Below are 26,321 nucleotides of genomic sequence, written 5' to 3'. Positions count from 1 at the left end.
ATCAGTGGAATTTTGATTGGAATGGCATTAAAAGTATAGATTGCTGTAGGCAGTATAGACATTGTCACAATGTTTATTCTTCCGATTCAAGAGCATGGAATGGTCTTCCATCTTTTTGTGTCTTCTTCAATTTCTTTCATGAGTGTTCTGTAGTTCCTCAAGTACAGATCCTTTACCTCTTTGGTTAGGTTCATTCCCAGGTATCTTATGGTTCTTTGTGCTATAGTAAATGGAATAGATTCTCTAATTTCCCTTTCTGTATTTTCATTGTTAGTGTATAAGAAAGCCACTGATTTCTGTACATTGACTTTGTATCCTGCCACGTTGCTGAATTGCTGTATGAGTTCTAGTAGTTTGGAGGTGGAGTCTTTTGGGTTTTCCATAAATGGTGCTGGGAAAACTGGGCAGCTATATGTAGAAGAATGAAACTTGACCATTCTCTTACACCGTACACAAAGATAAACTCAAAATGGATAAAAGACCTCAACGTGAGACAGGAATCCATCAGAATCCTAGAGCAGAAATAGGCAGCAATCTCTTCGATATCAGCCATAGCAACTTCTTTCAAGATATGTCTCCAAAGGCAAAGGAAACAAAAGCGAAGATAAACTTTTGGGACTTCATCAAAACCAAAAGCTTCTGCACAACAAAGGAAACAGTCAAAAAAAAAAAAAAAAGAGGCTGTATGTTCTTCTCATTTAGTGCCCTGAATATATCTTGTCAGCCCTTTCTGGCTTGCCAGGTCTCTGTGGACCAGTCTGATGTTATTCTGATGGGCTTTCCTCTGTAAGTAAGGAGTCTCTTTGTCCTAGCGGCTTTCAAGAATTTATACCTACAATTATGATTCCTCAATTTGACTATCAGGTGTCGTGATGTTTTTTTGGAATGTATAATCTTGGGTGGAGACCGTTCAGCCTCTAGTACATGAACGCTGGTTTCATTCACGAGATTGGGAAAATTTGCATGAAGAACTTGTTACACTATACTTCTAGACTTCTGTCTTCCTCCTCCCCTTCAGGGATTCCAATAATTCTGATGTTGGAATGTTTCATGGCATTATTTATTTCCCTGATTCTGTTTTCATGGTTTCTAAGCTGTTTGTTCCAGGCTTCCTCCTGATCCTTTCTCTCTATCTGTTTGTCCTCCAGATCACTAATTCTATCTTCTGTCTCAGTTACTCTAGCTTTGAGAGAATTTAGATTAGATTGGAACTCATTGAGAGCATTGTGAACCTCAGCCCTAGTAGCTTTTAGCTCAGCCCTAACATTGTGAACATCATCTCTGGTCACTTTCAGCTTGGCCCTAACCAATTCTGTTTGGTCATCCATGGCTTTCTCCAACCTAGCTATTGCCTGGATAATTGTTAGCCTGAATTCTCTTTCCGACATATTGTCTATTTTGATAGCCATTAGCTCTGTTGTAGAAGGTCCATCCTCTGTATTTTTCTTCTGTTGGGCATTCCTCCTCCTAGTCATTTTGGTGAGAGATGACTGAACAGATGTAGCTGTATGTATTGACCGTGGTGCAGTCAAGGTGTACCCTGGAACACTTCTGAGCAATCAGGATTCCCCACCATCAGGGAGATTCAAATTAAAACTACATTGAGATATCACCTTACACCAGTTAGAATGGCCAAAATTAACAAGACAGGAAACAACATGTGTTGGAGGGGATTTGGAGAAAGGGGAACCCTCTTCCACTGTTGGTGGGAATGCAAGTTGGTGCAGCCACTTTGGAGAACAGTGTGGAGATTCCTCAAGAAATTAAAAATAGAACTTCCGTATGACTATGCAATTTCACTCCTAATATTTACCCCAAAGATACAGATGTCGTGAAAAGAAAGGCCATCAGTACCCCAATGTTTATAGAAGCAATGGCCACGGTCGCCAAACTATGGAAAGAACCAAGATGCCCTTCAACGGACGAATAGATAAGGAAGATGTGGTCCATATACACTATGGAGTATTATGCCTCCATCAGAAAGGATGCATATCCAACTTTTGTAGCAACATGGACAGGACTGGAAGAGATTATGCTGAGTGAAATAAGTCAAGCAGAGAGAGTCAATTATCATATGGTTTCACTTATTTGTGGAGCATAACAAATAGCATGGAGGACATGGAAAGTTAGAGAGGAGAAGGGAGTTGGGGGAAATTGGATGGGGAGGTGAACCATGAGAGACTATGGACTCTGAAAAACAATCTGAGGGGTTTGAAGTGGCGGGGGGGTGGGAGGTTGGGGTACCAGGTGCTGGGTATTATAGAGGGCATGGATTGCATGGAGCACTGGGTGTGGTGCAAAAATAATGAATACTGTTATGCTGAAAATAAATTTAAAAAAAGAAGACTCTTAACTATTTCTTTACACACAAAATTTAATATTGTCTTTTCTTACTGTTATGATAGTCACCATACAGTACACCATTAGTTTTTGATGTAGTGTTCCATGATTCATTCTTTGCATACAACACACAGTGATAAAGTGTCCTTCTGTATCTCTATGATCTTTAGCTTAAGATCTAATGGTTGAAATCTCCATGTGAGACAGGAATCTGTCAAAATCCTAGAGGAAACATAGGCAGTAACCTCTTCAACATCAGCCACAGCAACTTTTTTCAAGACATGTGTCCAAAGTCAAGGGAAATGAGTGAAAATAAACTTCTAGGACTTCACCAAGATAAAAAGTTTCTGCACAGCAAAGGAAACATTCATCAAAATAAAAGAGAGAGAGAGAGAGAGAGACAACCCACGGGATGAGAGAAGATATTTGTAAATGACACTACAGATAAAAGTCTGGTATCCAAGATCTCTAAAGAACTTCTCAAACTCAATCCTCAATGAACAAATCATCACGTCAAAAAATGGGCAGAAGACATGAACGGACACTCTCCAAATTAGACATACAAATGGCTAACAAACATATGAAAAAATGTTCATCATCCTTAGCCATCAGGGAGATTCAAATCAAAAACATACTGAGATACCGGCTTACACTAGTTAGAATGGCAAAAACTGACAAGACAAGAAGCAACAAATGCTGGATTCATTGTGGAAAAAGGGGAACCCTCTTACATCGTTGGCAGGAATGCAAGTTGGTACAGTCACTATGGAAGACAGTGTGGAGGTTCCTCAAAATAGAAAACAGAGCTACCCTACAGCCCAGTAAACACTCTACTGGGCATTTAGTGTAAAGATACAGATGTAGTGAAAAGAAAGGCCACATGTACCCCAATATTCATAGCAGCAATATCCACAATAGTCAAACTGTGGAAAGAGCTGAGATACCCTTCAAAAGATGAATGGATAAAGGAGATGTGGTTCATATGTACAATGGAATATTACTCAACCATCAGAAAGGATGAATACCCAACTTTTTTTTTTTAATCAGAAAATATAAATTTTTTTATTTCTTTTCAGTGTAACAGTGTTCACTGTTTTTGCACCACACCCAGTGCTCCATGCAATACGTGCCCTCCCTAACACCCACTACCTTGTTCCCCGCACCTCCCACTCCCTGCCCCTTCAAGACCCTCAGGTTGTTTTTCGAAGTCCATAGTCTCTCATGGTTCACCTCCCCTTCCAATTTCCCTTAATTCCCTTCTCCTCTCCATCTCCCCATGTCCTCCAGGTTATTTGTTATTCTCCTGAAGCTGTTTCAAAAAATGGAAGCAGAAGGAAAACTTCCAGACTCTTTTTATGAAGCCAGCATTACTCTGATCCCCAAACCAGGCAAAGACCCCACCAAAAAGGAGAATTTCAGACCAATACCCAACTTTTGTATCAACATGGACAGGACTGGAGAAGATTATGCTGAGTGAATAAGTCTGAGAAAATCAACTATCATATGGTTTTCCTTATTTGTGGAACATAAATAATAGCATGGAAGACATTAGGAGAAGGAAGGGGAAAATAAAGGTGGGGGGTATCAGAGCAGGAGACCAACAATGAGAGACTATAGAGGCCAGGAAACAAATGGAGGGTTTTAGAGGGGAGGGGAGTAGGGGGATGGGTGAGCCCAGTGATGGGTATTAAGGAGGGTACAGATTGCATGGGGCATTGGGTATTATACGCAAAGGATAAATCATGAAACACAACATCAAAAACTAATGATGTAGTGTATGGTGACTAACATAACATGATAATACACTATGGAGTATTATGCCTCCATCAGAAAGGACGAATACCCAACTTTTGTAGCAACATGGACGGGACTGGAAGAGATTATGCTGAATGAAATCAGTCAAGCAGAGAGAGTCAATTATCATATGGTTTCACTTATTTGTGGAGCATAACAAATAGCATGGAGGACATGGGGAGTTAGAGAGGAGAAGGGAGTTCGGGGAAATTGGAAAGGGAGGTGAATCATGAGAGACATGGACTCTGAAAAACAATCTGAGGGTTTTGAAGGGGCGGGGGGTGGGAGGTCGGGGTACCAGGTGGTGAGTATTATAGAGGGCACGGATTGCATGGAGCACTGGGTGTGGTGCAAAAATAATGAATACTGTTATGCTGAAAATAAATAGATTCAAATAAAGAAAACACACACACACACACACACACACACACACACAGAACCCAAAATGGAAGAAGAGGTCCCTAACACCATGTGAGGCCTCTCTGCCCAAAGTCTGTTTCACAATCCAGAAGTAGATCGCTGCCTCACAGCTGAGTCACTGCATTATAGATGCTTCCTTCCTCTTCCATCACGAGAGGGGCGGGCTGTTCCTCCCCACAGAACAGAGGCCCCATTGCCCTAGCACACACATTTGCAGTGAGCAGGACCCTCAGGCCTCCACAATGTGGGCCCCTGCCTCCGGACCCTGCCCTCCTCCTCACCTGCTGCTGGCTCTGCTGTTGGGACTTACAGGTGAGCATTGCCTTGAGGGAGACTCCCCTTTCCCTACCTCCTCAACCTCTTTGCTCGTGGGCATTTAGGGCCTCCACATAAACACAGGTGTGCTACTCACACCCTCCACAGAAAGCCAAGGACTGGGTCTCATCTGAGCTTGAAATCAGGGATCTGAGCATTTCCTCTGGGGATCCATCACTTGTAGCTGGTTACCACCGGCAACCAAAGAATCAATGCTTCAGTAGGTAACAATGACAGCTTTGTGCATGTTCATTGATCTAATCCTCACAACATCCCTGCCTAAAATCTATGACTATACTCCTGATCGCAGATGGGGAAACCGAGGCAGAGAGAGCCACCAGCCCAGAGTCACCTACTTAAGTCCCTAGAGCAGCTGGGGTTCATGTCCAACCCAGTGAGCTCCACAGTTCACCCTGTTAACCATGTTATGCTGCCTGGTTCCTCAGTGGAGGCCAAGTACAGAAACATCAGAAACACAGAGAGGCAAACAGTAGAAGAGCCATCACGCAGCACACGCAGAGGTCTTCAGAGTTCCACTGTGCTATGTGTATTCTTAAACTCTTGTTGATGATGTGCTGCATGTTTTCAAGGTGCCAAAATTATTACTGAAGTTTAACATATACTATAATTTCATTTAATCCTCAAAACAATCAATATACTAGCATGCTGGGCCACACTGTACATACACAGGGAATGCATTTACCTCTTTGTGTGTGCGCACATGCGTGTGTGCATAGGAATGGGCATAGGGAAAGTCCACATGTGTCTGTGTGCACACACATGGGATTTTTAAAAACACTTAAAACACTTTGCTTTTTCTCCTCATAATAATTTCACTTCTGTGTGAAATGCACATTGGACAGATGTTTGGTTCCCTGTCTCTGGGCTACTCATCCTCGTTTTTAATTCTCTAAACCTACCTCTCACCCCTCACCAAGCTCTCAAGTTAAACAAACTTCTCTCTTGGTAAAATGAGTAGAACCTTGTGCATTACTACGTTGGAAATGCCTCCATGCTGGATTCAAGTGGTTGAGGAAAGAAAGGTCACAAATTCAGAGACTCCTGCCTGTGTGATCTGCATCTGTAATTATATACATTTTCCTATCCCAATCCCAATTATCTGGTGTGCACTGATGCCTCCGTGCCTCCAGAAATCTCCTGAGTGATAACCTTCTAAATTCCTGAGCACTCACCATGTGTCACACACACACCTGGAAATACCTATGTCTATTACGTAATGCAATCTTTGTATCCAAAGTAGACATTCCTCTCACTTCTACCTTGGAGATAAGAAAAGAAGACACAGGAAAGGCCAAGGTCACTGAGTATAAGTGGGAGGGCTAGGATTTGAACCTAGGCAGTCCGATTCTAGATCTCACAGGTCTAATCATTGCTCTTTTCAAACCCTATGACCCCACATCCATCCCATGATATTTCTGCAGATCTTCCAATCAGTGTGGGGAAGGGAGTGGTGTGGTGAAGAACGTTTGTAGTTTGCTTCTTTCAAGTTCTTCTGTATTCTGGGTATATGCAAGTGTTTATTTCCTCCAAGTCATCTATGTGGGAAACTCAGCTTCTGATATACAGTCCTGAGAAATTCTTTGCTGAAAATAGAGTTCATGGTATCAGAAAGGGGTCACATTGGGCACTTACACATTATACAAATATTAACTATATACCTACTAGGTGATAAGAACAGTTATGTTAATGTAGGGCATATTGATGAATAAAAGAGGCAAAGTAGTTGCCCTCGTAGAAGTTGTATCATAGTGGAGGAAAGGACGGGAAACTATAGATGCAATAAATCAGTAAGTAACAGGATACAGAAAGTGAGGAGCGTTAAGGGAAAAAAACAGGACAGTACAGCTGGATATGACAATTGGAGAATGCTAGGGTGGGATGTACTTAAACAGGTAGCCTGGAGCAAAGATTGTAAGAAGGCGGGGGAGTGAGCCATGTGATTTTCTGGGGGAAGAGGCTTCCCAAATAGCATGGGAACAGCATGAGAGCAGAATCCTCTTGCTCTGTTCAAGGATTTGGGGTTTTATTCTGAAAGAAATGGTACCTATGTAAGGTTTTGAAGACAGAAGTGACACAATCTGACATGAGTTTCATTCTAGCATTTGGTTGAGAATGGAGTGCCACAGGACATAGAGAGAAGCATCTAGAGCCCACAAGAGCTCAGTGCATCCATGAGAACAAGGAAAAGTGGTTTGCAGCAAGACAGCAGCCAGCAGAGAAAAGGGGAAGAGGTCAGACTGTGGGTACCTGCAGTAGGGGAGCCATTAGGATGTCCTGGTGCATAGGAATTGAGGTGGGAAGGAAAGGTACCCAAGGGTCGGGACAATAAGCATCGAGGAAAATAAAGGTGCCTCCGCTGGGATGTGCAAAGGTGTGTGGGAAACTGAGTTCAGTTTAGGACATGTTAGCTGTGAGAGGTTAACTCCTAGCTAAGAAAAAGGTCGAATGGTGTTTGAACCTAAGTGCATAGCTCAGAGGCAAGGCCTGGGCCAGAAATAGTAATAAGAGGATTATAGATACACAAATGGTAGCTATTTCACCTTTCCTTGGCTCCTCGTGACCACCTGATCCTCTTCCCTCTCCCCTCCCATTTTCCCTCCACGTCTCCCTCCATGGTGCATTCCTGTTACTTCCCATTATTCTCCTAGCAGTTCAGCGTCCTGACCCCAGTCTTCTCCAGACTTGAAACCAAAGTACATATTGTTCTTGGCACACCTAAGACCTGCCTGTAATACCTGTCCTCCTAAAGAGGCATGTTTGGTTGCAAATCCTGCTAAGTGCATGGGTTTTACCAACTCACATGTTGCAAGGGTGAACCACAAATTTCCTCCCCGAGGAGTAGGAAAGAAATGGAAAAGAACAATTTTGTGTGATGCACCAGCAGCCTGCTTCTCTGATTTCTGTCCCTGCCAAGTTTTGAAGACACTTAACGTAAGAAGGAAAGAGTTTCTGTTTCTTGATGTCTCCAGAGACTACCTAGTCACCAAGGCAGGAAATCCAGCTGCGAATTCAAACCTGCTCTGTGCCACATCTCTGAGCCTCTCTGTGTCTTTGTTTCGTTTCCTCAGTTGTGATGGGGTGTCTCAATACAGGCTCCGGGGGAGGGCCACTCCTGGTGCGCACTTGGTCAGGGAGCTGTTGTGCGTAAACACATGAGGAGACACGCAGGATCACGGCAGGATGAGGAGACCACTGCTCTGTTTCCCCTCCAGGTGTGGCCGGTGAGGCGGGGCTGCAGGTGATCCAGCCTGACAAGTCCGTGTCTGTTGCAGCCGGACAGACAGCCACTCTGCGCTGCACCCTGACCTCCCTAATCCCCACAGGGCCGGTTCAGTGGTTCAGGGGGACAGGGCCAGGCCGGGAGTTAATCTTCAGTTTCAAAGGAGGCCACTTCCCCCGAGTAACAAGTGTTTTAGACACCTCAAGGAGAAATGTCAAGGACTTTTCCATCCGCATCAGTAACATCTCCCCAGCAGACACCGGAACCTACTACTGTGTGAAGTTCCAGAAAGGGGCTCCTGATGATGTGGAGTTTAAGTCTGGACCAGGCACCCAGGTCACTGTGAGTGGTGAGTACGGCCTGGGCCTCATTTGTCCTGTGGTTGTGACAACAAGCCAATAAGAATGCCCTCCATTATCTGACCAACAGCTAAGAATCAGGCGTTGTGGTGGGTGTCCCCGACTTTAGAAATCCCCACAACAACGGGCATTCCATTCCTGGCTCTGCAGACTAAGGATGACTGGGAGGCACATCCTGGAGGGCGTTCAGCTCTGAGAGCGAGAGTTCATATTCTAGACTCAGTTGTCGGGACCCCACATCTTCCATCTGGTGTTTGTCCAGTCAACATGTCTGAACACCTGGAGGGACCCCTCCACATAACCACTTGCAGTGAGAATGTCAGATGGAAAAGGAGGGTGGCTGTCACTGTCAGGCTGGAGAAGGTGGGACATTTGCTCTGTTGTGAATGAAACAGCTGGAGGCCACAGGAAGTCCCCCTGGGATGCAATGACCAGTAAGGAGCAGTCCCGTTGTAACAGGACCAAAGGAGCTTGGCTCCTTGGTGAGGGACAGACAGAGACCATCCTTGGTGAGGGACAGACAGAGACCATCCCAAGTTTCCTCACAAAGCTGTCTTTATTTTACAGATAAGGGATCACAGGGAATAATTTCCAAAGCCATAATGTGGAACAGGGGCAAGTAGGCTCTCTGTATTAGGGCTGGAGAAGAATATTCAGAGGGGGATTTTTACACAGTAATGAGACTGGGGTTACTGTCAGCCACCTTCTTTTTTTTTTTTTTTAATGAGAACTTTTAGGATCTTCTTTCTTTTTTTTTTTTTCTTGTTTTTTGTTTTTTGGGGCTTTATTGTTTTTTTTTTTAATTTATTTTTTATTTTCAGCATAACAGTATTCATTATTTTTGCACCACACCCAGTGCTCCATGCAATCCGTGCCCTCTATAATACCCACCACCTGGTACCCCGACCTCCCACCCCCCCGCTCAAAACCCTCAGATTGTTTTTCAGAGTCCATAGTCTCTCATGGTTCACCTCCCCTGCCAATTTCCCCGAACTCCCTTCTCCTCTCTAACTCCCCATGTCCTCCATGCTATTTGTTATGCTCCACAAATAAGTGAAACCATATGATAATTGACTCTCTCTGCTTGACTTTCTGATTCATCTGCTCTTTTCCATCTGCATTTCCAGTGAGACATTACAAGCAAAACTGCTTACATTCCCTTACTCGCCCCTCCCTGCAACCCCAGAAGGAGAAATCTCTCCTATCCCATGTCACAGAGGAGGAGCCACGCTTTGCCACAGCCCCACTTGTGTTCAGCTGGCCAGCTGGTTGCGACTTTCTTGGGGGTCCCCTGTCCCCTGAGTTGACTGCTGCACATGCTCTCTGACCTCAGTGAAATTTCCAGGAAGGCAGCTAGGATCAGTTGATGCCAACACTCAGACCCATCAGAAACGACGTTCTTGTGCCCCGATTGGTGGGAAGTCACCTGGCATGGAAGAAAAAGGGGCCTAGAACTGCACCTGGGCCCTGCCTCCAACTCACTGTTGAGCTATGGTATTTAATGGCTTCCTCTGTTTGAAGAGGAGAACACTGCCCTCTGCACACTATCAGAAGGGTGTCCGGTTATCCACAGGGCCTCACATATATCCTAAGTGCTGAGGACCACAGTCATGCTCACTCTTCACAAATGTTCCTCTTGTAGCCAAACCCTCTCCCCCCGTTGTGTCGGGCCCCACGGCCAGGGCCTCGCCGGAGCAGACAGTGAACTTCACCTGCAAGTCCCACAGCTTCTCCCCCAGAAACATCACCCTGAGATGGTTCAGAAACGGGAATGAGCTGGCAGCCTCCCAGACCAGCGTGGACCCAGAGGGAGATAGAATGTCCTACAGCATCTCCAGCACAACCAGGCTGGTGCTGGCCCCGGGGGATGTTCGCTCCCAGGTCATCTGCGAGGTGACCCACGTGACCCTGCAGGGGGGCCCTCCTCTTCGTGGGACTGCCAACCTGTCTGAGGTCCTCCGAGGTAGATGCCCCTCCTCCCCAGCCCCAGCCTGGGTCTGGCCCCCAAGCCCCTGAGCATGCCCCTCCCCCGCTTCCTGCCCCAGACCCTCCATTTCCTGGATCTGACCCCTGGCAGACCCTCCAGGTCACCTGCACCTAGATGTGCCGTCCCCTCCTACTGTTTCCATGGCCGCTGGGTGGTGAACACCTACCATGTGCCAATTACTGCGCTCGGTAGTATCCCTTACTTTACCGTAGCAATTCCAATTATTGAGCACCTGCTGTACTTCATGCCACAGTGTGCTTGGTGGGGTCATTTGTTTTGCTACAGTTATTCTATTCCAACTGTATGCGTGGGGATGAGAATCTTGATTTCAGTCAGTCTTAGCCTATGAGGAGCCATCATTCCTTGAGCACCTACTGTGTGCTGGGCACTGTGCTTAGGGATTTCATTCATATGCAAAGACTACCCTCAGTGTTTGAGCACCAGCTGCATGCCTAGCCCTGTTCTGGGTGACTCCCTTGCTGTGTGGGGGGGGAGCTAACTGTTCCTGTCTGTTCCATAAGGTGAGAGCTTCTGCCCTGTGCTGTTTCAGTTCCACCCACCGTGGAGGTTTCCCAGCAGGCCGTGTCAGGGGACCAGGTGAAGGTCACTTGCCAAGTGAAGAAGTTCTACCCCCAGCGCCTCCAGCTGACCTGGTTAGAGAATGGCAACGTGTCCCGAACAGAAATGGCCTCAAGGGCCTCAAACCTCGTAGAGAACAAGGATGGGACCTTTAACTGGACAAGCTGGCTCCTGGTGAACTCATCTGCCCACAGGGAAGACGTGGTGTTCACCTGCCTGGTGCAGCATGACGGGCAGCCCGCGGTCACCAGAAACCATACCCTTGTGGCCTCAGCCCACCAGAAGGACCAGGAAACCCATAAAACCCAGGGTGAGACCTCAATGATCCTATTTCATGTGTCCTGCTCCCTGTTCCTTCACCTGACAATGATTAAGTCACTATGCCTGGCCAGACACCCCATCCCCCTGTTATTTCCCACCTGGCATGATCTCTATCCATTCTATGCTTTTCCATCATCACGGCAGAAAATGTCTGCACTTTGCACTCTGAAATTCCAGAAGGGACCTTCAGGACCTGGAGTTTTGAGTCTTGACCAGGATCCCGGGTGACCATGTGTGGTCACACCTGGGGTCTCCTCTCTCCCTTTATTTGTGACAGCAGATCAGCAATAGTCATGGTTGCTCACAGTACATTTACATTATGCCAATGACAACTCATTTCTGGTCTCCTTTCCTGCTTAACCAACCCTGTGACCTGGAATTTTACAGAAGGGACTCAGGGAACAATGAGGACAGATGATGAACATTTTCTGCCCTTAGTACAGCTGATGAGCTAAGCTAGTCGAGGGAAACCTGAGTCCCTGAAGATGGACCAGCAACCTGTGCAAAAAAAGTGGGGGATTAATTATAGCAGGGGAGCATTGTCCCAAAGAACTACGGAGTCCCCTTTCTACAACTAACGCATTCCTTATTTCTCTCTCGTGTAACATCAGGAAGAGGTCAAGCCAGTTTTCCAGGAGTCTTTGTTCCAGAAGATCTTTCAAAGGTCCATGTTCCTTCTAAGGTGCCCAATGACAGTATTCTGAGTCAACACTGGGCCACCAAGTGTTCATGTCACTGCTGGCCAGTTGACTAGAGATAGGAAGGAGAAAAGGAACAATTTCCCTTAAAATTGGGAATAGAGGTATGCAGAAGTTGCCTAATTGTGTCCACTAATGACTTAGTCATGGATCCACATCCAGCTCCAAATGGAGTCCACACTTGTGTGGTCATGTGATTAATGACATGGTTCTTTCTATAAAACCAATACTATCACATGCTTAGTAAAATTAACAATAATTCCAGTATCATCTAAAATGGAGTATACATTCCAATTTTCCAAAGCTCCTTCTATTAACTTTATTTTATGGACCTAACTTGGTTTTAATTCACCTGTAAATGCTTAAAAGAATTTTCATGTGAAATACCAGGGTCCCCACGATTTTTTTCCAATTTTTTAATTTTATTTCACAGAGAGAGAGAGATCACAAGTAGGCAGAGAGGCAAACAGAGAGAGAGAGAGAGAGAGAGAGAGAGAGAGGTGGAAGAAAGCTCCCTGCTGAGCACTGAGCCCAACGTAGGATTCCATCGCAGGACCCTGGGTTCATGACCTGAGCCGAAGGCAGAGGTTTAACCCACTGAGCCACCCAGACGCCCGATTATTTTTTATTTCTGAATAGAATCTGAATATCTGGGGCTAATCAAATTCTTCATTTCATATTGGATGCTTGTGGTAGGCTGTGCTTTTGAGAAATGTGGTCTTTTTCTCTGTGTTGTCAAATTTCTGCACATAGATCTTTTTATAGTATTACCTAGTAATCCTTGTGATGTCTGTAGGGTATCCCGTTCCATCCCTGATATTGGAAATGTGTTAATTCTCTCTCTTTTTTTTTTCATTGTCACAACGGCTAGAAGTTTTTCAAATTTATCAATCTTCTCAAAGAACCCACGTTCATTTCAGTGATATTCTCTATTGTTTGTCGTTAATTTCTTTGCTTTTTCTCCTCTTTATTTCCTTCTCTTGCTTTGGGCTTATTTTGCTCCTCCTCATATTTTTTTTTTTTTTTGGAATGGGAAAAATATTATCAAGTCTAGACTATTCTTTGTTCAAGGAGGCCACACCTGGGCCTCCTCTGGTCTTGGGAAATTGGGAGTGTGGACCCAGGATACCTGGTGTAGGTTCCTCCTCCAGAATGGAAGCAACTAGCCCAGTTGCCTTCCTCTTCTACTTTTCAGAGCCCTCCATGCATGGACCTCACATGAGTTCCAGGGGGCAGGCTTGTACTGAGCCAGGAGAGGTGGGAGAGATGAGTCCGCACCATCTCCTGCCCTTTCCTGCGCTTGGTGGAGGTGGGAGGGGAAAGGCATAAGGGGATGTGCATTTGGACGTGGAGATTTTTCTCTTTTGTCTCCAGAGATTCTGCAGTGTGGGCATTGCTCTTCAAGGACTACCGAGAGCCAGTTTTCCATAGAATTTATTACTGTCCTTTTGTTGTTTTTCATTTGGGTTGAGAGGCTATATTTGAAGATGAGTAGTTAAGCCTCTCTCTTGTACTCAGCAGCACATTACAAAGTGCCCAGAGGGCTTTGAAAGTCTTGGGCCCAGTGTCCCTATCACACATCTTGGTATCCATCTCCCGTAATTCCCCATCAGGACCCCACTCTAGCACAGTAGGTGCGGTGTAGCTGAGAATTCAGTCCTTTTTGTAGCACTGATACTCTTATGTTTATGTTGGACCCAACTGTGTCCTCAGCTTTTTCTGTCCTCCAGCTCTAGGAGGTAAGAGTCTGCAGTGTTACTCAGAAGTCCCCTGACATTCACACATAACCTTTCACATGTGATCAGTCTTCGCTTTGCACTGTCTTTCTCCAAATGGTTGATGCCCTGCAACAGCCACCCAACCCGTAGTTCTTGTAATTATCACATCATTTCCAGAATGTCAGGATACTCCCTGCTTCTGCTTACACCAGCCTAGGTCACTGCAGTGAGGCTTCAGCAGTGACAAGGGCAGGGCAAGCCGACACCTACCCTGCTCTACCTCCCACAGGGCTGGGGGCCTCATGACCAACTGGCAGAAAGAGACCCCAGTCCAAATGGGCCCATTAGAGTTGGCTTTCCAGGCCCCAACCAGATAAACTCCACACATCAGGTGACCCAGGGAGGGAGACTCTCGGATGATATGAGAAGAGAGAACGTTCACTGTGGGGTTGCTGCCTGATCCTGTGTGAGAGAGTGAAGGAGGCAGGACTGGCAGAGGGAGATGTTGACACAATTCAGGACGGCAAGACTCAGCCAGACAGTGGGCAAGCAAGCTGCCTGCTCTTCGTGAGTTGTTTTAAATGGAGAGGAATTGTTTAGCCTCTGTACCCCCACTTTCTCAAGCCTTCTCCTGCTGGCTCCCCTCTAGAAACAGGTACAAACATGGCCAATAAAGCTCTTTCAACTCAGAAAATGTCCAGGGGCCCCAAAGCAGAGACCTGACATCCTCTAACATGCCAGGGGCAAATATGCTGAGGACCTACTCCATCTTTTAAGATTGCGCTACATATTTCAAAAAATATTTGGATTTTTAAAACTCAAATATAAAATAAAAAATGGGTCATTGTATAAAGTCAAAAAATTGGAAGCTGAGTTTGAGGAGTTCATTATAGATCCTGGATCTCAACCTTTTGTCTGTACTGTCATTTGCAAATATCTTCTCCCATTCCGTGGGTTGCTTTTTGTTTTTTTTACTGTTTCCTTTGCTGTGCAGAGGCTTTTGATTTTTATGAAGTCCCAAAAGTTTATTTTCGCTTTTGTTTCCTTTGCCTTTGGAGACATATCTTGAAAGAAGTTGCTATGGCTGATATCGAAGAGATTACTGCCTATGTTCTCTTCTAGGATTCTGATGGATTCCTGTCTCACATTGAGGTCTTTTATCTATTTTGAGTTTATCTTTGTGTACGGTGTAAGAGAATGGTTGAGTTTCATTCTTCTACATATAGCTGCCCAGTTTTCCCAGCACCATTTATTGAAGAGACTGTCTTTTTTCCACTGTATATTTTATCCTGTTTTGTCGAAGATTAATTGACCATAGAGTTGAGGGTCCTTATCTGGGCTCTCTACTCTGTTCCACTGGTCTATGTGTCTGTTTTTATGCCAGTACCATGCTGTCTTGGTGATCACAGCTTTGTAGTAAAGCTTGAAATCAGGTAACGTGATGCCCCCAGTTTTATTTTTGTTTTTCAACATTTCCTTAGCAATTCAGGGTCTCTTCTGATTCCATACAAATTTTTGGATTATTTGCTCCAGCTCTTTGAAGAATACCAGTGGAATTTTGATCGGAATGGCATTAAACGTATAGATTGCTCTAGGCAGTTTAGGCATTGTCACAATGTTTATTCATCCGATCCAAGAGCATGGAATGGTCTTCCATCTTTTTGTGTCTTCTTCGATTTCTTTTTGAGTGTTCTGTAGTTCCTCAAGTACAGATCCTTTACCTCTTTGGTTAGGTTTATTCCCAGGTATCTTAGGGTTCTTGGTGCTATAGTAAATGGAATCGATTCTCTAATTTCCCTTTCTGTATTTTCATTATTAGTGTATAAGAAAGCCACTGATTTCTGTACATTGACTTTGTATCCTGCCACGTTGCTGAATTGCTGTATTTGTTCTAGTAGCTTGGGGGTGGAGTCTTTTTGGGTTTTCCATATGAAGAATCATGTCATCTGCGAAGAGAGAGAGTTTGATTTCTTCATTGCCAATTTGGATACCTTTTATTTCTCTTTGTTTTCTGATTGCTATTGCTAGGACTTCTAATACTATGTTGAACAAAAGTGGTGAAAGTGGGCATCCTTGTCGTGTTCCTGATCTCAACGGGAAGGCTGCAAGCTTTTTCCCATTGAGGATGATATTTGCTGTGGGTCTTTCATAGATTTGATGAGGTTCAGGAATGTTCCCTCTATCCCTATACTTTGAAGCGTTTTAATCAGGTACGGATGCTGGATTTTGTCAAATGCTTTTTCTGCATCAATTGAGAGGACCATGAACTCCTCAAACTCAACACACACAAAGCAGACAATCATATCAAAAAATGGGCAGAAGATATGAACAGACACTTCTCCAATGAAGACATACAAGTGGCTATCAGACACATGAAAAAATGTTCATCATCACTAGCCCTCAGGGAAATTCAAATTAAAACCACATTGAGATATCACCTTACACCAGTTAGAATGGCCAAAATTAACAAGACAGGAAACAACATGTGTTGGAGAGGATGTGGAGAAAGGGGAACCCTCTTCCACTGTTGATGGGAATGCAAGTTGGTGCAGCCTCTTTGGAGAACAGTGTGGAGATTCCTCAAGAAATTAAAAATAGAACTTCCCTATGACCCTGCAATTGCACTCCTGGGTATTTACCCCAAAGATACAGATGTCGTGAAAAGAAGAGCCATCTGTACCCCAATGTTTATAGCAGCAATGGCCATGGTCGCCAAACTATGGAAAGAACCAAGATGCCCTTCAATGGACGAATGGATAAGGAAAATGTGGTCCATATACACTATGGAGTATTATGCCTCCATCAGAAAGGAGGAATACCCAACTTTTGTAGCAACATGGATGGGACTGGAAGAGATTATGCTGAGTGAAATAAGTCAAGCAGAGAGAGTCAATTATCATAAGGCTTCACTTATTTGTGGAGCATAACAAATAACATGGAGGACAAGGGGTATTAGAGAGGAGAAGGGAGTTGGGGTAAATTGGAAGAGGAGGTGAACCACGAGAGACTATGGACTCTGAAAAACAATCTGAGGGGTTTGAAGTGGCGGGGGGGTGGGAGGTTGGGGTTCCAGGTTGTGGGTATTATAGAAGGCACGGATTGCATGGAGCACTGGGTGTGGTGAAAAAAAATAATGAATACTGTTATGCTGAAAATAAAAAAATTAATAAAAATAAAAAAAATAAAGGGATACTCATCACATTATCCCTTAAATATCAAATGTTAGCTAGTATTTCATTTCCCAAGCTCTTTCTTTTGAGTACTAAGGCAATCAAGACAGCATTTTCAACTTTTTGACTCAAAGACTCTTTTCACAGTTCCATATAATAACCAGAAACCTGCTAGGAATTTACAAAATCATTTAATATTTTTCATATTACCTAGGTAAACAATGGAATAAATAATTTTTAAAATATTTTATAACAGTTTTAAGTTTTATAAATTTTATCATTATGTAAAATTAAAAATTTAGAATATAAAAAAAAATTGGAAGCTGTCCTTCCAGATCAACAGTCTATGTCCAAGAGACAGATGTCAGCCGACAGTGGCAGTGGGGTTCAGGTGGCCTGATGGTGTTTGAAACTCTCCTGAGCATTAGACCCCATTTCCTTGATTCCCCAGGGTATTAGACCCAGCAGGTTTCCTGAGGTCAGGTCATCCTGAGGACCCCCTCCTCACCTCTTTATATGGGAGTCGTCAAACCATGTGCGTGGAGCAAAGCAGGGCAGCCTTATCCCCAACTGACCGTGATGTCTGTTCTCACTCCACTTGAGGCCAGGCAGACATTTGACCCTACGGCCCAGAGAGTTTGGCTTTGTCCTGGGCCAAAGACAAGGTCTCAGAGTCATCCTGCAGGCCAGTAGTGAGGGGTTTCCCTGGGTCTGAGCCACCTTATCTGTCCACCATCTGTAAACTAGGAGCCTGTTGGTTCATCAGAAAGAGGCTGTGTTACCTGCCCCACTGGGTGTGAGAACCAATTCAGTAAACCAAACTTACCCATTCCTGAGTGCTCGTTCTCCCCACCTCTTCCCTCAGGAAGGACACCTGGCAGTGAGAAAAGGGTGACTGAGGTGAGGAACGTCTTACCCCGAATTCTGCCTTAAGCAGGGGAAGAATTCATAAGCCTCAGAGTGCTGATAAGACTGAGTCACTTCAGATTAAGTGGAGGACCTGGGTAATGGACTCCAAGGTGCCACCCTCTGATGGTGCCTCCTATCCCTTCTTTTCCAGAGTCAAGGCCATCTACTCCAATCCTGATAGCTGTCACCCTGGGCCCGAAGCTGCTGCTGCTGCTGCTGCTCATCACTATCTCTGCCATCTATGTCCACAAGAAGCGAGCGCCCAATTGTAAGTTGTGGGTCAGGGAGGGCAGGCCACGGTTAGTCCCAGAAAGAGCCAGGTCAGGAAGAGGGACAGCTCACAGGTAACACAGGGTCAGTGCCCACCTGCAGTAAAGAACATGTGACACACCTTCCTTGATACCCTTGGGAGTCTCAGGGTTCCGATTCCCTGAGGTGTTGGGGGAGGGGGCATTTAGCCTTTAAAATGTGGGCAGGGTCAAAGGCTATCAAAGAGTGTGGACAGAGTCCTAGGGATTCTGGGAAGGAAGTGGGCAGAGAGGCTGAATGAAAGGCAGCTGGGTGGGAGGATCCCTTGGAAACCATCACTAGATAACCAAGAACTGGGTCTCCTTTGGGCACAAGATTTCTGCATTTAGAGGACTGCTGACAGGTGCCAGAGGGCTGCTCTCAGGACTTTTTCCAATCTGATCCTCTGTGGGACATACTGGACGTGATGGAGAGAGGGAATCAAGCCCTAAGGGAGGAAGGCTAAAGTGGCAGAGTCCTCTATCAGGGGCTGCCTGTCCTTTCACAACAGGTGTCCCAGGAGGAAAATAGCACCGAGGACATAAGAGACACATGGGGAATATTTCTTGAATGTTGAGCCTATGATCAACTGTGAACATGGGTCCCACAACTCCTCCCTTCCTCTCCTACTACATGTCACCCTTAGTCTCTGCTGCCTCCTTCCTTCCTTGAGGGGCCCAGTTAAAGAAAAGGAAGGTTGTACTAAAAGCTTCCCAACTCTGCCCCAAATGCCTTCTTCTTCCAGAGACCACCTTCCCACAGTCCTTTCTGCTCCTTCTCACAATCCTTGATGCCCTCAGAGCTGGGTCTTCATACCAGGTCCTCAGAGGGGCCATAGAAAATTTCTCTGGGGACTGATGCATGGGTATGTGCCTGAGTATGGGTGTGTCACATCTACACTTACCAGGTGTCTATCATTCATCTTCTGGGGACTATGGCCATGAACTACATGCTCACATCCATGTTGGGGGTTATTTCTGCCAACCCCCAGACATTCTAGCCTTGGTGAGGTTCTTCACTGGGTCTTAAATAAAATGAATCTCATCCTGGTTTGAAGAAGAGAAATGATTCTCTTTCCTCTTTGCCTACATGTCCTACTCCTCAGTCCTAGGGACAAAATGCCCTCCTCCCTGTGATGGGAACACTAGCTCTTCTGTCCTTCTTTCTTCCCAGCCCCACTGCTCATGAACATAAGGTGGCAGTCCAGAAGTCTGGAGCCATCCTTGATTTTCTTACTTTATATGCCATATTCAAGTCTGCCTTCAGAATGCTGTGTGCAGTGGCAATATGGTAAATGTGAAGTAATCTACTCAGGGAAAGGAAAAGAAGCCTGATTTGTAGTACTTGTGGACTTTGTGTTGTCAACACTCCTGATGTGATCAACTCAAGCTAACAGTGTTTAACAACTTGCTTATAAAATTCCTGAGAAGCTCTCAGGTGTGAGTGCAAGCCTCCTCCCAAAACCAGTGAGCTCTACCCAGAATCTGTACACTGCTCACCCCAAGGCTGCTCCCTGGTCCTGGCCACCAGCACACCTTCCTGGACCATTCTTCGTCTCTTACAGGCTCTCCAGGTTCAGCTACAGTGATTCCATGGCAATGGAAGTCAAACTGTGTCTTTCCTCTGCTTCTTCCCCTAAAGATCTGCATGACACTCTCTCCCTCTTTGAAGCTCTGTTTAAATGTCACTTTATTAAAAAGTCCCTTCCATAAACCACCCTGTATAAAATATCAGTTCCTTTCTCTCACTCTGTGTTCCCACAGCTCATAACCTAATTAAACTACAGAGGGAACATCTGACAAATACAGTCCAGCCACAGGATCATGAGTTCACCAATGCTCATAAACCACGGCCACAGTGTGCTCTCTGATATATTGTGATGAAAACAACACTTTTCCTCTGTGACCTTCCTCCCCAAAACCACTCCCCCAGTCTGTGTATGAGAAAAGCATCAGACAAATTGCAATGAGGGACATTCCACCATATACCTGAGCAGCATGCAAAACTGTCAGGCTGTTGCTATCAAGGAAAGTCCAAGAAGCTCTCACAGCTGAAAGGAGCCTAGAGAGACACGACAAGGACATGTAATGTGGTATCCTGCATGGAATTCTAGGACATAAAGGGACATGGAGTGAAAACTAAGGAAATCTCTTCTGGACTAAATAGTTGTATCTCTCAAATGCTCATGGGATTTGGAGGTGGGGACTTTGCAGATAATGAGATCATGAGGGTGGAGTCCTCATGAATGGGATCATTGCCTTCATGAAAAGAGGCCAGACAGGCAGCTCACTCCATCCACCCGGTGAAAATACAAGTTGTTGGCAGTCTGCAACTTCAAAGAAAGATCTCATCACAACCCTGATCTCGGACTTCCAGCCTCCAGGACTATGAGAAATAAGTTTCTGTTGTTTTGAGGCATCCAGTTTATGCTGTTTTGTTATAGTGGCCCAAGCTAAGACAAAATTAAACTATAGATTTTGGTTAATAACAATGTCCCAATATTGGTTCACTAATTATAACAGATGCAACAAATTACTGTAAAATGCTATAAATAGGGGAAACTGTATGCACCTATATATTGAAAATCTGTGTGATTGTCTCAGCTTTTCTCCAAATGTAAAACTGTTCCAAAAATGTAACTCTATTCTAAAAAAAATGTCAACATCTTGTCCTCAGCTGGATCACTGCCCCTTGGAGGGCAATTCAAGGAAATGTGTGGTGGGGAGGTATCTGCGTTTCTATACCCAGATTTTATCTTACTTCACAGGTCTAAGGTTCCTCTTCCTTTCTCGGTCCTCTGTCCTCTGCTAGAGCTCACTCCAAAGCCTGACACCCAGAGATCCCAGAAGAACCTGCTTCTCAGTCCCCCATGATATTCACTCTAAATGTTTCCAATTAGTGAAGCCCAGGTTAGATCAGGTGGAGTCAGGGAACTCTGCATGCTTGAGGTAGGGTAGCTTTAAGACCTCAGTGGTGGATGAAGTTAATCTGTGTCCTGTTCCCAATCAAGTTGGGTGGAAGGGGCTCTGCAGAGGGTGGTGGATGCTGTGATACACCAGGCCTGAGGAGATGGCCCTCAGCTGTCAGCCCTCTTTGAGATGGCTTCAAAATCTGAGGAAATCCCCCATGCCCAAGGTCAAGCCTGGGACCTTGCCACATCCAGTGTCTCATCAACATGGGGATGGGGCCCCTTCCATCCTTGAAGACAAAAATCATCACCATCTCCAAAACTCTAACCTCTTTCCACACCATGTCTTTGAGCCTCCACGTCAGCAGGGGTAATCAGCTCACTTTAGGGTACAGGTTGAAATGGCGCCTCCTCCTACTTCCCCGCTATCTTGTCTGGATCCCCCATCCCTACTCCTGACACTGCTGCTGGCATTTACAGGGGAATGGGTCCTCAGGTGTATCTGCTGGGGACACCCCTATGCCTGTTTTCTGTGCTCTTTTCACCTGTTTACCTAGAATTTCTTGGGGAGAGAATTTTTCTGTCCTCCCCAGCATTTACAGAACTAAATTGGAAGGGTTCCCAGCTCACAAAAACTCCCAGTGGCTGTGTCTGTCCCACACACTTTTGTTCTGGGAATGGGTGCATGCTAATGGCCACAGGCCTGAGCACAGCACACACATCAGAACTCTCATCCCCCAACCCCTAGGAACAAAGAAGCTGTCTTTTCAATTTACTACCACCATAGAGATGCTACCTCTCAAAGGACAACAAATGTTGGAGAACATGAAATTATAAAGTGGGACAAGAATCTACAATGCTTCTATCCAAAGATAATCAATGTTAAAAATTTGCAGTTTTTGTGCTCATGGAATATTGGCCAGAAGTGGTCACTAGAGGTCTCTCTGGGTCAGTGTTGGTAGCTGAATCCTGCAGGCTCTCCAGAGAACTATGCATTTCTGTCTCTACTTGCTGAAAATGTTAAACGAGCTGTGGGGTCTCTTCCCCAAGGCCATTGGTCCAAATACCTAGAATAGCCAACTCAAGACTGATACCATTGGATTATCAGACTTCCAAGAAAGCGACAGTAATTGAAACAGTGGTATTGGTGAAAGAACTGACACACAGATCAATGCAACAAATAGAAAGTCCAGAAATACACCCTCATAAATATAGCCAACCGGTCTTTGAGAAGGACCAAGACAGTCTTTTCAGCAAATGGTGCTAGAGCAATTAGACATCGGGACATCCAAATGAAAAAAAAAAAAATTGCTTCTACATACAGACCTAACAGTCTTCATAAAAATAACTCATACGTGGGGCACCTGGGTGGCTCAGTGGGATAACCCTCTGCCTGTGACTCGTGCCAAGATCTCATGGTCCTGGGATCTAGCCCCACATCAGGCTCTCTGCTCAGCGGGGAGCCTGCTTCCTCCTCTCTCTCTCTGCCTGCCTCTTTGCCTACTTGTGATCTCTCTCTGACAAATAAATAAAATCTTAAAAAAAAAACAACTCATACATAAAACACAAAAGTATAAAATTCCTAGTAGATACCATGGAAGAAAATCTAGATGATCTTTGATTTGGATTACTTTTTTTAAAAAACATCTATTTATTTATTTGACAGAGAGAGAGAGATCACAAGTAGGCAGAGAGGCAGGCAGAGAGAGAGGAGGAAGCAGGCTCCCGCAGAGCAGAGAGCCCGATGCGGAGCTAGATCCCAGGGCCCTGAGACCATGACCTGAGCCAAAGGCAGAGGTTTTAACCCACTGAGCCACCCAGGGGCCCCTGAATTACTTTTTTTGATAGTATGACTTCATATCTTAAAGCGGTTTTAGGTTCACAATAGAATTGAGCAGAAGGTGCAGAGATTTCCCATGGGACTCCCATCCCCACATATCACAGCTGCTGCTATTATCAATATCTTCCACCAGAGTGATACATTTATTTAAAATTATGAACCTACACTGAAATGTCGTTAGCATTCAAAATCCATAGTTCACATTGTGGTTCACTCTTAGTATTGCATAGTCTAGGGGTTTGATATCAACTTTTATTGTATTTTACGGAGTAGTTTCATTGCCCTAAGAATCTTCTATGCTCTGCCTTTTAACCTCCTTCTACCCTAACCCCTGGCAATCACTGATATATTTACATTCACCACATATCAAGACTTGCTAGCTCATTTTTTTTAGTGCTGGATAATATTCCACTGTCAGGATGTATCACAATTTCTATATCCATTCACCTACTGAAGGTCTTCTTGGATGCCTTCAAGCTTGGCAATTATAACTAACGCTGCTATAAACTGCGAGGAGGAATCTGTTCCAGGCCTCTCTTCTAGCTTCTGGTAGCTTCAGACCATCCTCGAACTGTACATGGCATTCCCCTTTATCTTCACATCATCTTCCCTTGTGTATGACAGCTAAGCTGAGCTGTGCCTAAACTCCTGGTGCACAGAAACTATGAAATAATATGTGTTTTCTTAAACTATTAAGTTTGTGGTAATTTGTTATGTAGCAAGTTCCCCTGTTTACACAGCATCGACTGTGCTCCAGGCCATTCTATCATGATGCAGAAGGAAGGTACCCGCCCCCTTTCTGTACATGGGTCCCTTTCCCCTTATCCCATATACCAACCCAATTTTTAATTTTCATCAATTTGTGTCAGTACACGTTGCTAAAAGAGTATGTAACGAGTCTCCACCTTGAACTAGAACCAGACCCTCACATCATCTTGGACCAAAACAAAGAACATGAGAACTGAACCCAATTTTCTTTCCAGGAACTTCGGGTCAAGACTTCCAGGTGCCCCAGCCTGAGAGTTCAGTTTCATTCAGAGCAGGAGAGACCTTGACCCTGGACTGCAATGTGTCTGCTCTCTCCCCAGCAGGGCCTGTCTTGTGGTTCTGGGAAAATGGGCAAGAACAGCAATTAATCTACAGTTTCAGTGGAAACCACTGCCCCTGAATACACCAAGTAGAAAACACAGAGGTCAATCAAACTCACTCTTCCATCTCATCAGTGAAGTATAACCCAAAGATGTGGGCACCTGTTACTGTGACGTGAACAAGAGGGCATCTGTGGGTATCCGGTGGCTCTGTCAGTTCAGTATCTAGCTCTTCATTTTTGGTTCAGCTCATGATCTCAGGGTTGTGAGAATGAGCCCCGGGTCAGGCTCTCTCTCTCCATCTCTAAAATCAATCAATCAATCAATCTTTACAAGTAATAGGGCATCCTGACACGGCATATGGACCTCATCCACGCACCTATGTGTCTCTGAATGGTGAGTACAGCCTGAGAAACTCCATTTCCTTGGCTGGTAAAAATAAAATTTTCAAAACCTGAAACATGTACCAAATCATCACTATACACTGGATACTATGCCCCTTAACCCATGAACACCTTGTAGTTTGGGATTCTGTAGCTGGCCCTTCTAATAGTCATGGACCCTATGCCCCATATTGAATCAAGCCATATTGACAAACCGTGCTCTTCTTTGATGGCACAACCCCCAAAACTGAAACACCAGGCAAAAGAAACTCAAAAATAAAAGGATATTCAGTAGGTAAAGTGCAACCACAAGTGTGCATTGCATGGTCCAAAAAGTTGGTGAACTGAGCCTAGAAGTCTGACTGGCCTTTCTGAGGTATAGGGACAAACCTGACCTCAAGAATATACATTGTGTCTATTGTAGCCTGTTTTCTGACTCTCTACCCTTCACTCACAGTCCTTGTAGCCACAAGTTAGCTTCCGGATTTGGATGAAATCTCAACATGGGTGTAGTTAGCCGCCAAGCCTAGTTGCTCCTGAATCAAAACAAAAGGATCCTCAGGCAGACAGAACCTCTACAAGCCTTCACAATTCCACTCATCCATTTCTAAGTTTAATGTGATTGAGGCCCAGTGGCCGGTCACGAGCGGCCCCACAGTTCAGTCAGGGACCTATACTTCACACAGAAAGTCAACGAGTGAGTTTGGTTTCCTACTATGACTTCTGGGGGGCCAGGAGACTAGAAGGAGGGGTCTTGTGTGTCATCCATATCCAGGTCTTGTTTGGAAAAGCTGTCCTGGAAGGGCAGAGTCACTCTCCTGGCACTTACTCTTTCGCTGGTCTGCCCTGGTCTACCCCCCAGCTCTGCTGTTCTCTTATTCTCTGAGATCCACCAGTGTTTTCTGCTCCTTGCCACTCCCTGAATTAATTACATTAAATGCAGTGAGATTAGTGTGTCCATCTGTTCTTCCTCAGTAATGTTCTCCTCAAGTCCAGCCACATTCCATGCCATCCAACTGGCCATGGAAAAGTTACATATTTCCCTCAAGCTGAAAAATATAGTATGGGTGGCTTACCTGCCATTCTCTTGCATTTGACTGTGGTTAGTGCAGGGACCACAATCTAGATCTCCCTGCCCTTGGTTTAGTGTTAGACAGAACTACACTGTGTATCTGTACGAAATTTATTGAAATATATAATATTTTATAGTATCTAAATATCTTTCAGATTTTCCTCATTCTGAGCAGATGGCCCATCTTCCAGGAGGCCCCCGGCATCCATGATGGATTTCCTGCAGTAATTCTCTGCTTTCTCTGGAATATGTCAGTTCCCCCTATATGACAGTGTCCCAGTCTTCACTCCCCTTGGACTTGGTGCCTATTAGTTACCATGTGCAGAGATTCTATCCACAGAATGTACATCTCACATAGGTAGAGAAGTGTCCTATGTTCAAGGGAGCCAAGCAACTCACATCCAAGCATAATAGCGATGGAACTTACACTTTAGAAAGCTTGAATTTGCTGAATGTGTTGGGGCAGGAGTCCAAGTGGATCCTCACCTATAAGGTGCAGCATAAGGTGTAACCTCCCACCTAGGCCAACCTCTTACTGTCCACAGAAGCCCTCCACATACACGGGTCACTGGAAGCTCAGTTAAGCTCACCTCTATTGCTCTGAACTACTGGGTGTCACCCTTGTCTACTGAGTGGCATGAGGTCTTTAAAGTCACAGAGTCCCATTTACCGTCTCCTTCTGCCTAGTGGTAAGTCCAGAGATGCCTGCCCTTACATTTGTGGCTTTCCTTCTGGGCTTCAAGGTGCTGGTGATGAGTTTCACAGTCACCTACATCTGCAGGTGGCAGAGCTATAACAGATGAGTTGGGGACAGGCCTCTCTCCATAAGGAGAGAGGTTGTGTTCACTATCATAGGCTGATCAGAGGAGTCTAAGATGATGCCACTATTTC

At 45.0% G+C, this 26,321-nt stretch overlaps 1 protein-coding gene across 15 annotated transcripts in view; it reads left to right on the top strand.

The window, feature by feature from the left end:
- Positions 1-26,321, top strand: part of LOC116595144 (signal-regulatory protein beta-1-like) — a 202,355-nt gene that overhangs the window by 125,615 nt on the left and 50,419 nt on the right. For 3 of the 15 annotated variants that reach the window (XR_004287537.1, XR_004287536.1, XR_004287535.1), the window contains exons 1-6: positions 4,720-4,866; positions 8,103-8,459; positions 10,112-10,432; positions 11,007-11,345; positions 18,003-18,119; positions 23,871-24,371. Coding sequence is in view for 12 of the 15 variants with exons in the window: in XM_032351175.1 (XP_032207066.1) it covers positions 4,797-4,866; positions 8,103-8,459; positions 10,112-10,432; positions 11,007-11,345; positions 18,003-18,119; positions 19,903-20,009 (1,311 nt within the window). In the remaining 3 variants the exon portion in view is untranslated. Of the gene's footprint in view, positions 1-4,709; positions 4,867-8,102; positions 8,460-10,111; positions 10,433-11,006; positions 11,346-18,002; positions 18,120-18,650; positions 19,698-19,902; positions 20,796-23,870; positions 24,436-26,321 lie in introns of those variants that run through there. The other 12 variants (XM_032351185.1, XM_032351182.1, XM_032351192.1 and 9 more) reach the window with 10 other exon arrangements.

Source organism: Mustela erminea, chromosome 7 (genome assembly GCF_009829155.1).
Source record: "Mustela erminea isolate mMusErm1 chromosome 7, mMusErm1.Pri, whole genome shotgun sequence".
In the NCBI taxonomy this organism is placed as follows: Eukaryota; Metazoa; Chordata; class Mammalia; order Carnivora; family Mustelidae; genus Mustela; species Mustela erminea.
The sequence above is the reverse complement of the archived record's forward strand: the minus strand, read 5'-3'. Positions and strand labels throughout refer to the sequence as shown.